At 42.4% G+C, this 18,878-nt stretch overlaps 1 protein-coding gene across 1 annotated transcript in view; it reads right to left on the reverse strand.

Annotated features, from left to right (window-relative positions):
• Nucleotides 1–1,840, reverse strand: part of REEP5 (receptor accessory protein 5) — a 37,663-nt gene extending 35,823 nt beyond the window's left edge. Inside the window, exons 1-2 of the mRNA XM_036279612.1 lie at nucleotides 1,655–1,840; nucleotides 858–951 (exon numbers count right to left, since the gene is read on the reverse strand). Coding sequence (XP_036135505.1) covers nucleotides 858–951; nucleotides 1,655–1,772 — 212 coding nt within the window. The 5' untranslated portion in view covers nucleotides 1,773–1,840. The remainder of the gene's footprint in view (nucleotides 1–857; nucleotides 952–1,654) is intronic.
• Between the last annotated feature and the right edge of the window lie 17,038 nt (nucleotides 1,841–18,878).

Consider the following 18,878-nt stretch of genomic DNA (forward strand, 5'->3'; position numbering starts at 1 on the left):
ATCATCTGTATACTGCATTGTATGCTCACTACTTAAAGTCTAGTCTCCTTCCCTCACCATATATTTGATCCCCTCTACCCTCTTCATCCCCCCCCCCTTCCCCTCTGGTAACTACCATACAGTTGTCTATGAGTTTGTTTGTGTGTTGCTTTCTGTTTCATATCCCACAAATGAGTGAAATCTCATATGGTTCTTCTGGCAAGCCTTTTAAAAATCAGGACAAAATTCTCCTCAGTGTCTGAATTATCATTAATTCAGAATAAAGGAAGTCCTAACTGATGGGGTTTTACTGTCTTTGTATATGGATATAAGGTGAAATACACTTAAAATAATTATTAAGAATAAGGAATCAGCCCTGGCCGGTTTGGCTCAGCGGTTAGAGCGTCGGCCTGCGGTCCGGAGAGACCCGGGTTCGGTTCCCGCTAAGGGCACATACTTCGGTTGCAGTTTGTCCCCGGCCCTGGTTGGTCGTGCGGGTGGCGGCCACTCGATGTGTCCCTTCACGTCGATGTTTCTCACTCTCTCTCCCTCCCTCTCTCTCCCTCCCACTCTATCTGTACAAAAAAAAAAAAAAAAAAAAGAATAAGGAATCAGCTCTCTGTACAGGCTGAGAGCTCCTCACCAGTGAAGGCAGAACGACTTGGTACACATTCAGTATAATCTGATGAAATAGACATTTCAGCTAGTCATCAAAAGATCAAGCATCAAGTTAAGGCTCTCAAATGTGTAACCCTAAGCAGTCAGTTACTACCCTGTGGTGCTATGACTGCTCTCTCCGGGAAACTGGGGATACAGTAACTAGGGCAGCCCTGGATGGGGGAAGGGGAGGAAGGATGGTTGCAGGGGGAGCTACTTACGAGATGTAGGCTGGGTAGCCAAATCCTATCAGGTTGCAGAGGAGAGAGGCTCCATAACCAAACACCAGGTACAAGGCCACCAGCCCGATGACACCTGGAGACACGAGGAGAGGAGAGAAGTGGGTCAAGTGGAAGGAGAGGCACTCAACGCAAGTCTTGGCGGTATAACGCGTTGGAGAAAAAAACACGCGAAGGATGGGCCTCTGTCTTCACACAGTTTAGACCTGGGTCTGGGAATAACGGGCAGCCCCACCTTTGTACCCCTCCTCCCGCCCTCCATCCTGCAGGGGTTCCCGCCATGCCTCACACCAGCCCGGGGAGCCCGTTCCACGGAGGGTCCGGAGAGGCCTGGATTCCCGCGCCGCCCGCTGCCTCCTACCCTCCCGAGGGGACAACTCTTCTGGATGCGGGGCTCCGCGGAGGGTCTGGTTCGGACCCGCTACCACCGCCACCAGGCCCGCGCGCCCTCCCGCGGGCGGCCCCCGCCGCTCCTCGCCAAACAGGGGCACAGCCCGGGGACAGACACGTCAGCGCCGGCCCTTCCCTTCTCCCCGCACTCCGGGCGCTCCGCCACCTGGCCGCGGGCACAGGCCCGCGCCCCCCCAGGCCGGGGCCGCCCCGGGAGGAGGGATCTCCGGTCCTGGGCCTTTCCGGGGGCCGGTTCGGTCCCCGAGGATGCCGTTGCCCCCATCGGTCACCGACATCGCCTTCCCCGAACCCTCTCCCCGGTGGCTTCCCCAACAGCTGGTGCAGCAGTTGCTCCCGGGCCCGGCGAGCGGCGACAGCCCCGCACCCACCGAGCGCGATGTAGCTCCGGTTCACGCCGGTCTTGGCCTCGAGCTTGGCTAAGAGGTCGGTCATGCCATTCTTCTCGTGCAGGAACCGGTCGAACCTTTGTCTCAGGGCCGCAGACATGTTGGGGACCGTCGTGCCGCTGCCTGGGGCTGCTCCTAGTGCGGTTAGCTGCAGAGCCGGGGGACGGGCGGAGCGGGAGGGGGCGGCGGTGGGCGGGGCGGGCGCGTCTGCGCGTCTCCCAGCGCGGTCCCCGCCTCGCCCCGCCCGGCCGCAGCCCCGCCCCTCCCCCCGCCGGGCTCCACAGCCAGCGCCACGCCCTGGGCGGTGGCTGGCACCCGGCCGCTGCGATGTGGCTCTCCCGGCGGGGCGACGGTCCCCTGCGTCGGTTAACAGCCTTAGTCTTTGAGGGTAAAGAGGGCCGATGACTCTTGTAAGCTCCTTTCGCGAATCGGACTAGTGCAAAAAGCAGGTGGAAAGGAGGGGGCAGGCGCCCTGATGCTCCCACCTGCAGTGTAGTGGGACTGATTTGAACTACCTACACTTGCAGGCTGAACCTGCCGAGACATTTTAAATGTACAAATTGAAATGTACCACCGTCCTGACAGAACTCTGATGGCAGACCTGCTTTTTCTTCGTTGCTATAGTTTTTCTCACCTACAGATAATAGCATTTTTGAAAAGACCCTTGAAAAATCTAATAGAACCTCCTCTGGGGACACTTCCCAAGAAAGTACAGCATTATTTAAACGTTTCCATGGTGGGCCTGCATTTGCACGATGTCAGATGCCGTGGAAATAGTTCCAGACTCCCCAGCGGAGACAACAGACTGCACTTGCGTACAAGCAAAAGTACTCCGAAGAAGGTAATTGTAGTCCTTAGGGCAGGGCCTTACTTTTCTTCCTTAAGAAAGTCTTGCTCAAGCTCTTCACCTAAACCTAGGCTCTTGTTATCTTTCACCCATGCTATTTAAGGAGACTCCTTTTGAAAGTATTCTGACTCCTATGAGCTGCACACCACTGCAAAGTTTTCCTTACTGCTGAAGCTTCAAAGGCTTCCCATTAATTACAAATTACAGTGCTAATTCCTTAGCGTAGTGTTCCCTGACCCTGTGCACAAATTTTCTCCCAACATTCTCTTTGTACTACACAGTCCCTCTGCTTCTTCAAATCGACTTAGTCACCCTACTGCCTTCCACTTCCGCAAAACATCTTGCCCACTCCTAAATTTTTCCTTTTATGCTAATTCTGTTTCCTCTTTTCTTCCCCAGAGTTTCTCTAGTGCAAGTTTCTCAGCACTACCACCATCATCCAGCCAAGTGAGTGAATACATTAAACCAAATAAAAAATCAATGGGCCCTGGCCGGTTTGGCTTAGGGGTTAGAGTGTCGGCCCGTGGACCAATGAGTTGTGGGTTCGATTGCCGCCAAGGGCAAGTACCTCGGTTGGGATTCGTCCCGGCCCCGGTCGGGGTCCTGGAGGAGGCAGCCACTCCATGTGTCACTTTCACGTTTCTCTCTCTCTCTCTCTCCCCCTCCCATTCTATCTGAACAAAAAATGGAAAAATGTCCTCAGGTGAAGATTAAAAAAAATATTGATGGGATTATTGTGGCAGCCTCCCTGCTGACTGTCCATTTCTGTCTTTCTACATATAGTCAATTCTCAATGTGGCAGCCAATTGAATCGTTTAAAAATAGGGATCTAGTTGTGTTATCTTTTTGCTCTTCCCCCTCCAGTGGCTTCCCATATGTCTACAGGTTGGCCTCAAGGTCATAGGTGACGTGGTTCATTCTTTCTCCTATTGCCTGTCTCCCTACTGTGCCACAAATAAGCTGAGCCCCTCCCCCTGTCTCTCCATGGTGCCCCCCTACACACACACACACACACACATACACACACTTTCACTTTATTTCTAGCTCAGTGCTTCTCAAGCAAGAGTGATTTTGCACCCCCACAGGACATGTGGCAATGTCTGGAGACATCTTTCCATTTCAGACAGATGGCCACAACTGGGGTAGTACATGGTACCCAATACTAGCATCTAGTGGTTAGTGGCCAGGGATGCTGCTAAACATCCTACAATGTACAGGACAGCCTCCCACAAAAAAGGAATTATCCATTCCCAAATGTCATAGTACTGAGGTGGGGAAACCTCATACCTGAAAAGTTCCAGATAACCACTTAACTGTCTCCTCCCATTCTTCAGGTCTTTGCTTACATGACACCTCTGTGAGGCACCTCTGTTCCCAGATTGCAAATCTCAACACTCTCTAGCCCATCTCTTGCCTTATTTTTCTCCATAGCACTTATTACTTTCTGACAGTCTATATATTCTACTTTAAAAATGTTTTTCTTTCCCCACTAGAGCTCCATGAAGGTAAGAACTGTTGCCTATTTTGTTTACTTCTATATCTCAAACACCTAGAACAGTGACCAGCACTTACTAAGTGTTCAATGACTATTTGTTAAATGAATGACTAACATATATTGTACTACCCAGTATATTAAGTGTTACATGTACTAATTCATTTAATCCTCACAACCGCATGAGGCAGGTACTATCTGTTTCATCATCATTTAAGGGGGGAGGGGTATGAGGAAATAAGTTCTCAGAATTAATAAATGTCAGAGCTAGAATTCAGACCTGGGCCCTTAGCCCTATATTATACTGCTGTTATGGGTTGAATTGTGCCCTCCTCCCAAAAATACATATAGGAGTCCTAACCCTCAGTACTTCAGAATGTGACTCTTTGGAGATAGGGTCTTTACAGAGGAAAGCAAGTTAAAATGAGGTCATGAGGGTGGACCTTAATTCAATGTGATCAATGTCCTTATAAAAACAGGAAATTGAAAAACAAACAAACAAAAAAACTTAGGAATAAGTTGAATTATGCAAAAATTTTGCAGCTATAACACCTAAAACACAAGCAAACAGAAAAAAGGGGGGTGGGGTGGGAGGCACTGGACATGGAGACAGACACACATAGAGGGAAGATGACATGAAGACACACAGGTGGAAGAGCCAGCGGTCTACAAGCTAAGGAGAGGCCTGGGACAGATTCTTCCCTCACAGCCCCCAGACGAAACCAACCCTGCTGGCACCTTTACCTTGGACTTGGCCTCCCGAACTGTGAGACAATGCATTTCTGTTATTAAAGCTACCAAGTATGTATGTGGTACTTTGGTACAGCAGCCCCAGAAAACTATTACAACTGCCCAACAGAATAACTGAATTTTGGACTTTTTTTTTTTTTTTAATAGGTTTTTATTAATGTTTTAGAGAAAGGAAGGGAGAAAGAGATAGAAACATCAATGTGAAAGAGAAACATCGATGGGCTGCCTCCTGCACGCCCCCAGTGGGGATCGGACCTGCAACCCAGGCATGTGCCTTGACCGGGAATGGAACCAGCAACCTCCCAGGCCAAGGAATGATGCTCAATCCACTGAGCCTCGACCACCAGGCTGGATTTTTAAAAATAATCCTTACCCAAGGATATGTTTTTATTGATTTTAGAGAAGGAAGGGAGAGAGAGAAACATCAATCCATTGCCTCCCAATATATGCCCCTACTGGGGATCGAACCGGGAACATTTTGGTGTACAGGATGATGCTCCATCCAACTGAGGTGCCCGGCCAGAGCTGAATTTTGACCTCTTTAACTAGTTGTGAGTTTGTTTAATTTCCTACTAAGTGAATACAGTAATTACTTATTTATCTGGAAGTCAGTGTCATGATTTTGAGTACTTCAAATGATTCACAGTCTGATGGTTTTATGTTTTTGTAGTTGGAAGAAAGTGTTTATAACTTGTTACGGTTTTATTTACTTTTTAAGCCAAGGAGCAAAAATTATTTTATTTTATTTTATTTTATTTTAATCCTCACCTGAGGGTATGTTCTTATTGACGAGAGAGAGAGAGAGAGAGAGAGAGAGAAACATCGATGTGAGAAACACCATTTAGTTGTGTGACTTTAAGCAAGTTACTTAAGCTCTCTGTGCCTCTGTCTCTCTTCTGTAAAATAGGGCTACCAGTAGTACCTACTTCATAGGGTTGTCATGATGACTGAATTAGCTTTTTGTAAAGATTTTGGAAGAACGCCTGGTGTAAAAAATGTGTTTGTTAAATAACTTAAAGAAAAGAACACAGCTAGATGCTAAACCTGAGATAGAGAAATATTACATAATTCTTGCCTTTAGGAACTTGCAATCAGGCTGGGGAGTGTGGGACCCTTTGTTCATCCAGACATCACTACAAAGCTTAGACCCTTTCACAGTTGGAAAAATACATGAAGATAAGAACTCTTGCCTTGGTGTCAGACTGTTCACTCACTCATATTTATGGAGTGTATCCTATGTGCCAGCTGCTGCTAGACCTGGGAACCAAATGGACCAGGTCTTTGTCTGGAAAGCCATGAAGAAAGCTTCCCCGAAGCAGGTTGACTTTGGCAATTCCTAAGAAGGAAGTCAAACCAACTTGGGATGATGCAAACGCTATTACTAGTACCCTTCATGGGCTACAGAGGAAATTTCTGCCAGAGACCTGTGATTGGGCCACTTTAGCTCTCCACAAGCTGCTTCTTCAAGTTCTAACTCTCACACATGTTAGGTAGAAGATAACTTCATTACTTTCCCCCACTCCCTGAATTTGGAGGGGACCCTGGCTTTTATTGGAGCCTGGCAGCCAATCTTCTCTATCAGGAGAACTTCAGCCCCTGGGGACACAGCCCATCGACCCTCACCCCTCCCTCAGCTAGAGGAGGCTGATGGCAACACATCATTGAAATAAAAAGGGAAAAGACAAAGTAAACAAAACCTGAGACAGTCTTGCCAGGCAACAGAAGGAAAATGCAGAGTCTTAATATAATTTAAGAGAGTGTTAAAAGAAAGAGAATGTGAAAGTCACCCTGTGTCATTGAATACATTTGGATTACGTTTTGTTTGCCTCATCTGTCTTACTCTTTAACGTTTTCTATTGAAAATATGGACAAAGCATTTTATTATATGTTTCCATTTATCAAACAGGAAGCTGAATTTTACAAAAGTACTGCTCACAATAGAAAATAAAACAATCTGGGGTTATCCTTTTGTTTAGCAAACTATTTTTATTCTGAAATGAAATACCATATGTCATTGCTATGGCACATACATCTGGAGATTTTCACCAGGTATAAATGTGCCCTTCATTTCACTCTTTCTTTAACGGCACCTGCACAGAAGACAAATAGAACGTACACCACTCGCAGGTGGTTTCTCTGTGTTCAAGACCAGTTATTCCAGATTCTCCTCAGAACCTGCGGGTGGCATGCATTTTTGCTTATTTTCCGTGTAAGACAAGGACCAGAGTCAGACAATTTTGTGCACTTCCCTTTGTGACCAGGCATCAGAGGAATTTAGTCAGTCAGCCTGAGAAAAGGAACTGACTAGCTATAGTAAACTTACCTTACAGTTAATACATCTCTGTCAGATGTCTGACACGAGTCTCAAATCCAGCACAAGGCTGAAATCAAGGAGACGTGAGCAGGGCTGCATTCCTTCTGGAGGCTCAGGTGAAAAGAATGGGTTTTTGTTGTTCACTTTGGGTTGTTGGCAGAATTGAGATCCTTGCAGTTGTGGAATTGAGGTGTCCATTTGCTTCCTCATCTTCAAAGCCAGCAGCAGCAGGTGAAATCCTTTTCATACTTCAAATTTAGCTTCCTTTTTCTTGCGTGTCATCTCTCTGACCCATCTGCCTTCCACTTCTATTTTTAAGGTCTCATGTGATTAGATTGGGCCCCCAAGATTATTTAGGAAATGGATTAATCATGTCTGCAAAGTCCCTTTTGCTGTCTGTGGGGACATATTTGTAAGTTCCAGATCTTAGGGCATGGGCATTTTGGGGGTATCATTATTTGCCCAGCACACCAGCCTTATGTGGGGATCCATAACCAGCCTCAGGGTCCCTGAGAGAATGAATATGTTGAGACTGATGAGCTGGTGTAGTCCTTTCACTCACATTGAGGGTCTAACCAGGACACGGCACAGGCTTAAGGCCCAGGCCCAGGAGCAGATGGCCTGGCTTGCTAGCTGGCTGGTCTGAGGAGAGATCCCAGACTCTAAAGGCCCCACTTCCCTTCACCTATCAAACGAAGATAATATTGTTGAAGATACTATCGACTGAATGTGTCCTCTCCAAATTCATATGTTGAAATCTAAACCCCAATGTGATATTATTTGAAGGTGGGGCTTTGTGATATTATTATTGAAGGTCATGAGAGTACAGCTCTTGTGAATGGGATTAGAGCCCTTACAAAAAGTGCCCCAGAGTCTCTCTCTCTTCTTTATGTGAAGACACAGAGAAAAGACGGCTTGCAGTCTGTGAGCCAGGAAGCAGCCCTCACCAGACACTGCATCTCCCGGCACTTTGATCTTGGACTTCCCAGCATCCAGAACTGAGAAATAGTGTTTGTTGTTTAAGCCAGAGTGTGGTATTTTTGCTATAGCAGCCCTAACAGACTAATATACCACCTCATAGGGTTGTTGGGATAAATGACATACTCCATGTAAAGCACTTTGTAAAGTGCCTAGCCTCATGGAATGCGGATGAAGTCTTAGCTAATCTGAAAGACATACATAAGTGAACCACACAGTCAAAAAAATTAATGCCAGCCCTGGCCAATTTGACTCAGTGGTTAGCGTGTCAGCCCTTGGACTAGAGGGTCTCTGGTTCAATTCCTGGTCAAGGACACATACCTGGGTTGCAGGTTTGATCCCCTGCCTGGTCGGGGTCCTGTGGGAGGCAACCAATCAATTTACTCTCTCACATTCTCTCTCTCTCTCTCTCTCTCTCTCTCTCTCTCTCTCTCTCTCTCTCCCCCCCCCCCTCCCTCCCTCCCCCCTCCCGCCACTCTATCTAAAAATCAATGGAAACAAAAACAAAAGTTGGTGCCTAAAATTCCTCCCTCTTGTCTGGCTCATTTGAATCCAGGACTTGGTATTTGTGAAAATAAAACACTAGAAGAAATAAGAGCACATTTTCATCAGTAGTTTGACTATGGGAAAGAGAAAGGAAAAAGAAAATTTATACTGAGCCATTTGTGGTAGGCAATGCGTTTGCAAAAGGGATCTGAGAGCATATTTTATGGGGTGGGGGCACCAGGTGCTTGAGGATTAAAGGAGTAGTCTTTCCCCAGGCACAAATTAATGGAACAGAATTATTAATTTCCTAGTTTTGTCTATGACCATTTGCCTAATCTGTGGCCAAAGGAAACAGATCCTCCAGGCCTGTACACATGGGAACAAGGAACTGACCTAACTGCATTTCAGGTCAAGTCAGGCTATTCTGTGACACTCAGCAAGCTGCTTCATGAGGCTCCTTATCCCTCAGCCATGTCCAGATGCTTTCCCTCTCTTTCCTTGGTCCCTGTCTTTCAGCCTTTTTTGGATGGGTCTTCGCTCAAGGTCATCCAGCTCTTGGGCATCAATCATGCCATAACCACACTGGTTGACTCAAGGACAAGCCTCTTTGAATACATAAATAACTTGCTTTATTGTGAGTCTGCTGTGCAGACTGGAGAGAATGACTTGATAATGTAGCCTTTGCTTGTTACCTAGGATGGACTCTAAAATCGATTCTGATGTAGATTTATGACTAGTTAGTATTGGGGGATATGGAATATGGGTGGGGGTACAGGCTTGATTTAAAAATAAGTTGTTTTTTTCCTTTATTGATTCTAGAGAGAAAGGAAGGGAGAGGGAGAGAGATAGAAACATCGATGAGAGAGAACATCAATTGGCTGCCTCCTATATGCTCTCCACTGGGGATTGGGCTCACAGCCTGGGCATGTTGCCCTGACCAGGAATCGAACCTGCAAGCTCTTGGTACATGGGTCAGTGCTCAACCACTGAGCCACACCAACTGGGCAGTACCGGCTTGATTTTTTTTCACACCTTTGTTTCTAACAACTAGTTTATTTATTGGCCACGATAACAAAACTCTCTGCTAAAAGTGAGAATTTATATTAAAAAAAAAAAAGATTTTTTTCTGCCTCCAAAAAGCACCAACCTTTGTGTATATCAATTTAAGAGCTTTTTATTATTATTATTATTTTCCTATTGATTTTTAGAGAGAGTGGAAGGGAGGGAGGGAGGAATGGGGAGAGAGAGAGAGAGAGAGAAACATCATTGTGAAAGAAACACACGAGTTGGTTGCCTCCCACACGACCTAACCAGGGCCAGGGACGAACCACAACCGAGGTACGTGCCCTTAACTGGAATCAAACCCGTGACTCATTGGTCCGCAGGCTGACCCCCTAACCGCTGAGCCAAACCAGCCAGAATGGAAAGCTTTTTTTTTTTTTTTACTGTTTTTATTGATTTATTTTATTTAATTTTTTTGTTCAGATAGAGTGGGAGGGAGAGAGACAAAGAGAGAGAGAGAAACATCTACGTGAAAGGGACACATCGAGTGGCCTCCACCCACACAACCCAACCAGGGCTGGGGACAAACTGCAACCGAGGTACGTGCCCTTAGCGGGAACCGAACCCGGGTCTCTCTGGACCGCAGGCCGATGCTCTAATCGCTGAGCCAAACTGGCCAGGGCTTGAATTTTTTTTTTTTTTTTTTTAAGAAACAGAAGAAGGGAGAGAGAGAGAGAGAAAGAGAAACCTTGATGTGAGTGAGAAACATTGACCTCCTGCACATATCCAGACCAGGGATCAGGTCCATAGCTTGAGCATGTGCCCCAGCCAGGAATCAAATCACAACCTTTTGGTGCATGGGACAATGCTCAACCAACTGAACCACACTGGCCAAGGCTCAATTTAAGAAGCTTTATAAAATTAACTGAAAGTTACAAGTGTTGATACTTTTGATCATTCTTATGCAAACAGTATGAACTTGGAAATAGTCGTTATAACTGTAACTTCTAATTTTCAGTGGAAACTCAATTTGAATTTATGTTTAACACACAAACCTAGTATATTGAAATATTTGGTATGTTTATAACTACACACCGTGGCATACAAAATGGATTAAAAGAGGAGTCTTTATTTCTAAATACTTTGAGAATGCGAATACTTATAACTTGTATCTTTAACATATAGGAGGACCTTAGGTTACTTGATATCTGAGGCCATGACTTGAACTAGATTCAAATACCCCAAGTAAGCCACAAAAGACTTGAGTGCAGAATTAAGTGGAGAATATGCCTACTATCTTGATAAATTAAAACAGAAAAATAACACTGGCTTAATTTGAGACTAATCTTTTTGAAATGAATTATTTTTTAACAGTTACCTCAAATCACTTTATTCAATTTATATTAATTAAAAGGAGAATAAAGAAAAAATATGCCCTGGACAGTTTGGCTCAGCAGTTAGAGCATTGGCCTGCTGTCTGGAGAGACCCAGGTTCGGTTCCCGGTAAGGGCATGTACCTTGGTTGCAGTTTGTCCCCCCCCCCCCCCCCCGGTTGGGTCGTGTGGGTGGCAGCCACTCGATGTGTCCCTTTCACGTCGATGTCTCTCTCTCTCTCTCTTCCTCCCACTCTTTCTGAACAAAATATTGAAAAATGTCCTTGGGTGAGGATTAAAAGAAAAAATATCATCTTGGGTCAGTGACAGATTCATTAGCCTTTTGAAAATGAGTATAAAACCTTTGATAAATTAAATTACTGGGAACCAACATAGATAAGGCCCACCGTGGCCAGTTTGGCTCAGCGGTTAGAGCCTCGGCCCGCGGACCAGACCGTCCCGGGTTCAGTTCCCACTAAGGGCACGTACCTCGGTTGAAGTTTGTTTCCGGCTCAGATGGGTGGCAGCCACTGGATGTGTCTCTCTCACATCGATGTTTCTCTCTCTCTCTTTCTTCCCCCCTCTCTCCCTCCCACTCTATCTGAAGATAAATTAAAAAAAAAAAAAAAAGTCTTTGGGTGAGGATTAAAAAATAATAATAAATAAAAAGTTTAAAGAAAAAAAAGATAGATAAGGTCCAAGCTTAATGGATCTCACAGTAGCTAATCACAGCAACATCTGATGTCTATCACTGAGAGTTCAAAAGAAACTTTAGTATCTTAACCAAATATATATATATATATATATGTATATATATATAACAGTAAAAAGGAAACTGTTACCAATTTTTTAATAGTATTCAATTTGACTATCATATATCATATGATATATTATTGTCTCTTTACCAGATACCCTGTACTCTGCCAGCCGTAAATCCTTCTCAACTTAGCTTTCTCTCTTCTTTTCTCAGATCTAACAGGAGTTGCGGGACTGTGCCTTCCTTGCTGAATTGTCATCTTGCTACATTATGTAACAAATTCATAAATACTGACAGTGGAAAAAAATAAACAGTGAGGAAAAAAATACTCACTGTTTATCTCTCATCTTCCAGTTTCCCAATACTTCCTCAGGGGATCAATTGTGAAACGATCAGACCCATAAGGAGTGGGAGCGAGAACTAATCATTGACCTGGCCAAGCATCTGAAGATAATACTATCTTTTTGGAAACATTTAAATTTGTAAAAATAGACAACTTACTGTTTTACCTTAATGCAAAATATGTTAGCAGTTAGCAATTGTTTATTATACTAGTCAGCTAACATCTGTTAATAATGAGGTTCTGGCATCCCATCCTACATGAGTAAGTCTGAGGAAAGGAAGCCAGAAAAGCAGAGTAGAGGTCACCCCAGAATAGTCCTGAGACTGCAGCTTTGGGCAGAACGACCCATAGGCAAAGCTATGAGGCGAGCAGAGCTGTTTATCTGTTTTACACACACCTGTACAGTGGCTGTGATGTACTAAACATTATGTTTAAAGATGAACAAGATGCATATCCTATCAAGAAATTTACAAATTTTAGCTTCCTTCCCCTAACTTCCTTTTTTTCTTACCTCTACACATCCCATTTATCCAGTATTCTCATACTCCTTGTTCTTTGCTTTCTTGATTCTCTTATATATGTATAAAACAACTCTTCTTAATTAGGTACAAGTTGGGAAGAAACTGATCATTAAATCATACTAGTGTGCAAAAGACTGTAATGGTTTAATTTATGGTATTCTACTACCTTTCTGAAAGGTGTTCACATTTTCAGAAAAAGGAATCTCTTAATCTGAAGCAGTGAAATTAATGGTAGAACTCCGGGCATTTGAGAAGCACTAGGAGAAACTTTCCCCCCAAGTGCATGTAATGTCCCAAGGTGTGTTATGCATGGATAGGCTAAGCCTGGCTTTGAGTTCTGAATGCTCAGTTCCATTTTAGACATGAGTGCTAGCAAATCAAGTCAACTATGTTTTTTTGTGTGTGTGCATCAGTATAATTAAACCAAAATCTTCTAGGTAGTAGGGCACATTTCTCTTTTAGTCTATAATTAAAGAAAGTTTTTATGGCTTTTAAAATTTTATTCTATTATTCACTTATTAATTCAACAAATGTGTTGGGTGCCTATAAAATGGTCAGTCATACAGTTAAGAAAAACTAAACATTTCTGTTGGCATTAATTATACAAAACATAAAATATATAAGCATAAATTTGATAAGCTATGTGACGGAATATATTTGCAGAAAACTGTATAACTCAACTGAGGAACATAAAAAACTTGGGACATAGTCAATATTATAGATATGTTAATTCTCCCCAAATGTATCCATAAATGTAATGCAGTCCCAACATTTGGGATTTGACAAAATGATTCTGAATTTCACCATTAAGAGTAAACATGCAAAAATAAATAGTAACATTCAAAACAATGAAAAGTCTAAAGAGAGCTTGCCTTACCAGGTGTGTAACAACGGTAATTAAAACCATGGACCCTGGTGCAAGAATGGACAATTCAGAGAAATAAAACAATACATGACAGACACCAAAATGTATGTGAAATAACGTGAAAAAAAGTGAAGAAAAATGTCGAAATCCGAAACAAAAGAAAAAGAAAAATCAAAATCTAAAAGGTGAAAAACAAATCTGGAAAAATATTTCATATGTAGATTACAGACAGGGTTAATAACTTTATACATAAGCAGTTTTTGTTTTTTCTATTATTTTATTTTTTCCAATTAGAATTCACATTTAATCTTATATTAGTTTCATGTGTACAGCATAATGGTAAATTTAAATAATTTACAAAGTGATCCTCCTGATAAGTCTAGTACCCTTCTGGCACCATACAGAGTTATTACAATATTATTGACTATATTCCCTATGCTGTACTTTACATCCTTGTGACTATTCTGTAACTTCCAATTTGTACTTCTAAATGCCTTTGCCTTTTTCACCCGGCCCACTAACCCCCTTCCCATCTGGCAACCATTAGTTTGTTCTCTATATCAATGAGTCTGTTTCTGTTTTGTTTGTTCATTTATGTTGTTTTAGATTCCTCACATAAGTGAAATCATATGGTAGTTGTCTTTCTCTAACTTATTTCACTTAGCATAATACCCTCTAGGTCCATCCATACTGTAGTAAATGGTAAAATTTTGTTATTTTTATGATCAAGTGATATTCCATTGTATATATGTACCACCCCTTCTTCATCCATTCCTCTACCAATGGACACTAACGTTGCTTCCATATTTTGGCTATTGTAAATAATGCCGCAGTGAACACAGGGATGCATGTATCCTTTCAAATTAGTATTTTGGATTTCTTTGGATAAAGACTCAGAAGTGGAATTGCTGGGTCATAAGATAGGTCTATTTTTTAAATTCTTTGAGGGACCTCCATACTGTTTTCCACAGTGGTTGCACCAGTTTGCAATTTCACCAACATTGCACAAAGGTTCCTATTTCTCCACATCCTCACCAACACTTTTTGTATGTTGATTTATTGATCATAGCCATTCTGGCCCATGTGAAGTGATATTTTCTTGTGGTTTTAATTTACATTTCTCTGATGATTAGTGGCACTGAGCATCTTTTCATATGTCTATAGCATCTGTCCTCTTTGGAGAAATGTCTATTCATTGTCCTCTGCACATTATTAAATTGGAATGTTTGTTTTTTTGGTGTTGAGTTGTATGAATTCTTTTAAAATTTTGGGTGTTAACCCCCTCTCAGATGTATCATTAGCGAATATGTTCTCCCATTCAGTGGGTTGTCTTTTTTGTTTTATTGATGGTTTCCTTTGTGGTGCAAAACTTTTTAGTTTAATGTAGTCCCATTTGTTTTGTTTTGTTTCCCTTGCCTGAGGAATTATATCAGAAAAAATATTACTAAGAAAATGTCAGAGAGTTTACTGCCTATGTTTTCTTCCAGGATTTTTATAGTTTTGGGTGTTATATTTAAGTCTTTAATTCATTTTGAGTTTATTCTTGTATATGGTACAAGAAAGTGGTCTAGTTTAATTTTTTTGCATGTATTTGTCCAGTTTTCCCTACATCATTTATTGAATAGACTGTCTTTACACATTGTATAGTTTTTCCCTCTTTGTCATAGATTAACTGATCATTAAAGCTAGGGTTTATTTCTGGGCTCTCCCTTCTGTTCCATTGGTCTATGTCTGTTTTTATGCCAGTACCATGCTGTTTTGATTACTATAGCTTTGTAGTATAGTTTGATATTAGGTAGAGTGATGCCTCCAACTTTGGTGTTCTTTCTCAAGATTGCATGAGCAATGTTTTTAGAAAGTAAGAAAATTCCAAGAAAAGTGGACAATGTACATGAATAGTGTAATTCACAAAATAAGAGAAACAAATACACAGCAAACATGGTAAATGTATTTAATCTCACTTATAATAAAAAAAAAACTGCTAATTAAAATGAGATACTATTTTTGGCTGGTGGGTGAAAAAATATTAAAATTGATAAACACAGGGATGATGAGAGAGTGCAGAAAACATATGCAAGGATATCCTATCAACATTGTTTAATGCCAAAAGATGGAAAACAGCTTAAAAGTCCATAAGTAGACAATTAATTAAATGCTATAGTATAACCATACAACGGAATTGTATAGAACAATGAAAGATGGTGACATAAATAATTTTAATTGATATGAAAAGCTGTTTATGGCCCTGCCCTGGCCAGTGTGGCTCACAGGTTAGCACATCGGCCCATGGGCCAGTGAGTGGCGGGTTTGATTCCGGTCAAGGGCATGTACCTAGACTAGAGCCAGAGACCGAACTGCAACTCAGGTATGTGCTCTTGACCAAAATCAAACCCATGACTCTGGTCTGTGGGTCAATGCTCCAACCACTGAGCCAAACTGGCCAGGGCTAAACATAATTTTTAAACAAAATATAGGTCATACTATGAACATATACATTACTCAGTAAATATTTTTTCTATTCTACTGCATATCAAGAATATGTATGATATTTTAAGTTTAAAAATAGGTTATAGCCCTACTGATGTGGCTCAGTGGTTGAGCATTGACCCTTGCACCAAGAGGTCCCCAGTTCGATTTCCAGTCAGGGCCTGTGCAGGTTGTGGGTCAAATCCCCAATGGGAGGCATGTAGGAGGTGGCCTATCGATGTTCTCTCTCATCGATGTTTCTATCTCTCTCTCCCTCCCTCTCTCTTCCTTTCTCTCTAAAATCAATAAAGAAAAAAATAGATTATAAGACAAAATGTTTAGAGTGATCCTGCTTTTGGAAAGTGTGCGTTTGTGTTGAGTGTGCGTGTGCATATAGATCTGTATGTACAGGCAGAAAGAAAAGTCTGGGCATACAGATTTCTTGGTGGAGAAAGTACAAATAATTTTTAGCTTTTTTTCTATACACTTTTTCTACTGTTTAACTTTTTTTTTTCTTTATTGATTTTTAGAGAGAGAGGAAGGAAGAGGGAGAGAGAGAGACATCAATGAGAGAGAACATGAATTGACTGCCTCCTGAATGCTCTTCACTGGGGATTTGGCCCATAACCTGGACAAGTACCCTGACTGGGAATCAAACCAGCAACCTATTGGTACATGGGCTGATGCTGAGCCACTGAGCCACACCAACTGGGTGAGAGTATGCATTACTTTTTTTTTTAATCCTCACCTGAGGAAATTTTTTTTTTTTTTTTGCATTTATCTTCAGATAGAGCAGGAAGGAGAGAGGGGGGAAGAGAGAGAGTGAAACGTTGATGTGAGAGAGACACATGGACTGGTTGCCACCCACATGACGCCAACCGGTGCTGGGGAAAAACTGCAGCTGAGGTACGTGCCCTTAGCGGAAACTGGTCCACAGGCTGACGCTCTAACTGCTGAGCCAAACTGGCCAGGGCTGCGTTACTTTTTTATATTACTTTTATAACTAGAATAAAATCTGGTTACAAAGAAAAATTATTTTACTAAAAAACATATAAGACAGCATTTGGTTTAGGTCTCACAGTTAAATGGTGGATTATTGCTCCTATGACCTTTTGTCCTTTCACAGACTACAAATTAAAGTTAATTAAAAAAAATTTTTTAACCTGAGGATATTTTTCCATTAATTTTCAGATAGAGTGGGAGGGAGAGAGGGAGAAAGAGAGAGAAACATTGATGTGAGAGAGACACATCGATTGGTTACCTGCCACACGACCCTGACTAGGGCCGGGGATCTAACCACAACTGGGGTATGTGCCCTTTACCAGAATCCAGCCTCTCTGGTCCACATGCCGATGTTCTAACTGCCAAACCGGCCAGAGCTAAAATTAATATTCTATATCTTTGTAACTCAAAATATGAGTTATAATGTTATATAACTATTATATAATTTATAATTATGTATATAACGATATACATAAACTATATATTTAAGGTGAAATGTAACTACATTTAGAATTCTTATTTCCAGATGAGATGAAGCTGAACTTTTTGTGGTTTTATTGACTTAGTTATTTCTAATAAATCCAGCAATATCAGGACAAACTGAAGCTGCCATGAGAGGAAGGAATTAAAAACCACAATTATTTGTTGCCTTTTCTGTTATTACAGTAGGAGGTGAGATTGATTTTCTTTTTGCATCCAAAGAAGCGGGCTATCGACGACCCTCCCAAGGTGAACAGAGGGAGGATGCCTTTCCACGCGGCCTCTGCAGTCTCTGGTATCCGTTTTGTTCCGCTGCCTGGCTACGAGAAGGTCCTGGTATGTCAATCATTTTTGTCTGAGCTGAGTTTTCTTGCATACCTTTACCGCCCCTTTCATGCTCTTTCTCCTCTGGGAATATATACTTGTCCAGGCTCACCCTCATTTTTCTTATAAAACCTGCTTTCAGAAATGTCCTCAAGTGTGACTTTGGCCCAGGGTGCAAATAGGGAACAAACCTTAAGGCAAAGTGAGGACCGGAATGACCAAGTCTGGGAGGTCTGCGGACCTTGACCTAATATCCGATAGGGGAAAGCTCCCCTATCTCTGCATAGTCGTGAATTTGTAGCAGTAGTAAAAAAAGGTTTTACTGTGCCCTGGCCGGTTTGGTTCAGCGATTAGAGCGTTGGCTTGTTGACCAGAGAGTCTGGGTTTGGTTCCTGTTAAGGGCACGTACCTTGGTTGCAATTTTTCCCTGGCCCCGGTTGGGGTTGTGTGGGTGGCAGCCACTCGATGTGTCTCTCTCACATCGACTTTTCTCTCTCTCTTCCTCCCTCCCCCCCTCCTGCTCTGTCTGAAGATAAATGCAAAAATGTCCTCAGGTGAGGATAAAAAAATATTTAAAAAATTTTTTACTGCATACAATTTTAGCACTGTGGGTGTGGGTGTTCCTATATATCTTTGTGGGTGTCTCTCTCCTCTATATATCTGTCTTTGGCCTTGCTTTTTGTGTCTCTGTTTCTCTCTCTCTCTTCATTTCCTTCATTTTCCTCTTTATTGACCATTATATTGGGAAAAAAGTGTTACTTTATGAAATAATTATGTTTTTTATATATTTTATGTTAAGAGTGAAACTCAGTTGTCAATAGAGGTTTGGGATCATCATACTTTATGGTTCTTTATAGCACCTACCACTAACTGTCATTGTCTTATGTATTTATTGGTTCATCTCCCCCAATAGGGGGCAGACTCCCTGCGGGCTGTGCCCCTGTTGGGTCCACGCTCTGGTCTCACCAGAGTTTCTGCATTTGCCCTGCTCATCCTGGTCCTTTCCCTTTCACCGAAAAGTAGCCGCATCTTGACTTTTACAGTAATTTGTTTGTTTTCTTTAAAGTTATATCACCCAGCTTGCATCTCTAAACCCTACAGTTTGTTACTTAAAAATATATATGCATCTTATAAGTCTCTTCCAATTTTCTAAGCACCCCTCCATCATCTTCTTGCCCTACCTTTTTCTTTACAACTTAGTTCCAG

The sequence above is a fragment of the Molossus molossus genome, unplaced genomic scaffold (genome assembly GCF_014108415.1).
Source record: "Molossus molossus isolate mMolMol1 unplaced genomic scaffold, mMolMol1.p scaffold_m16_p_3, whole genome shotgun sequence".
NCBI classification, from domain to species: domain Eukaryota; kingdom Metazoa; phylum Chordata; class Mammalia; order Chiroptera; family Molossidae; genus Molossus; species Molossus molossus.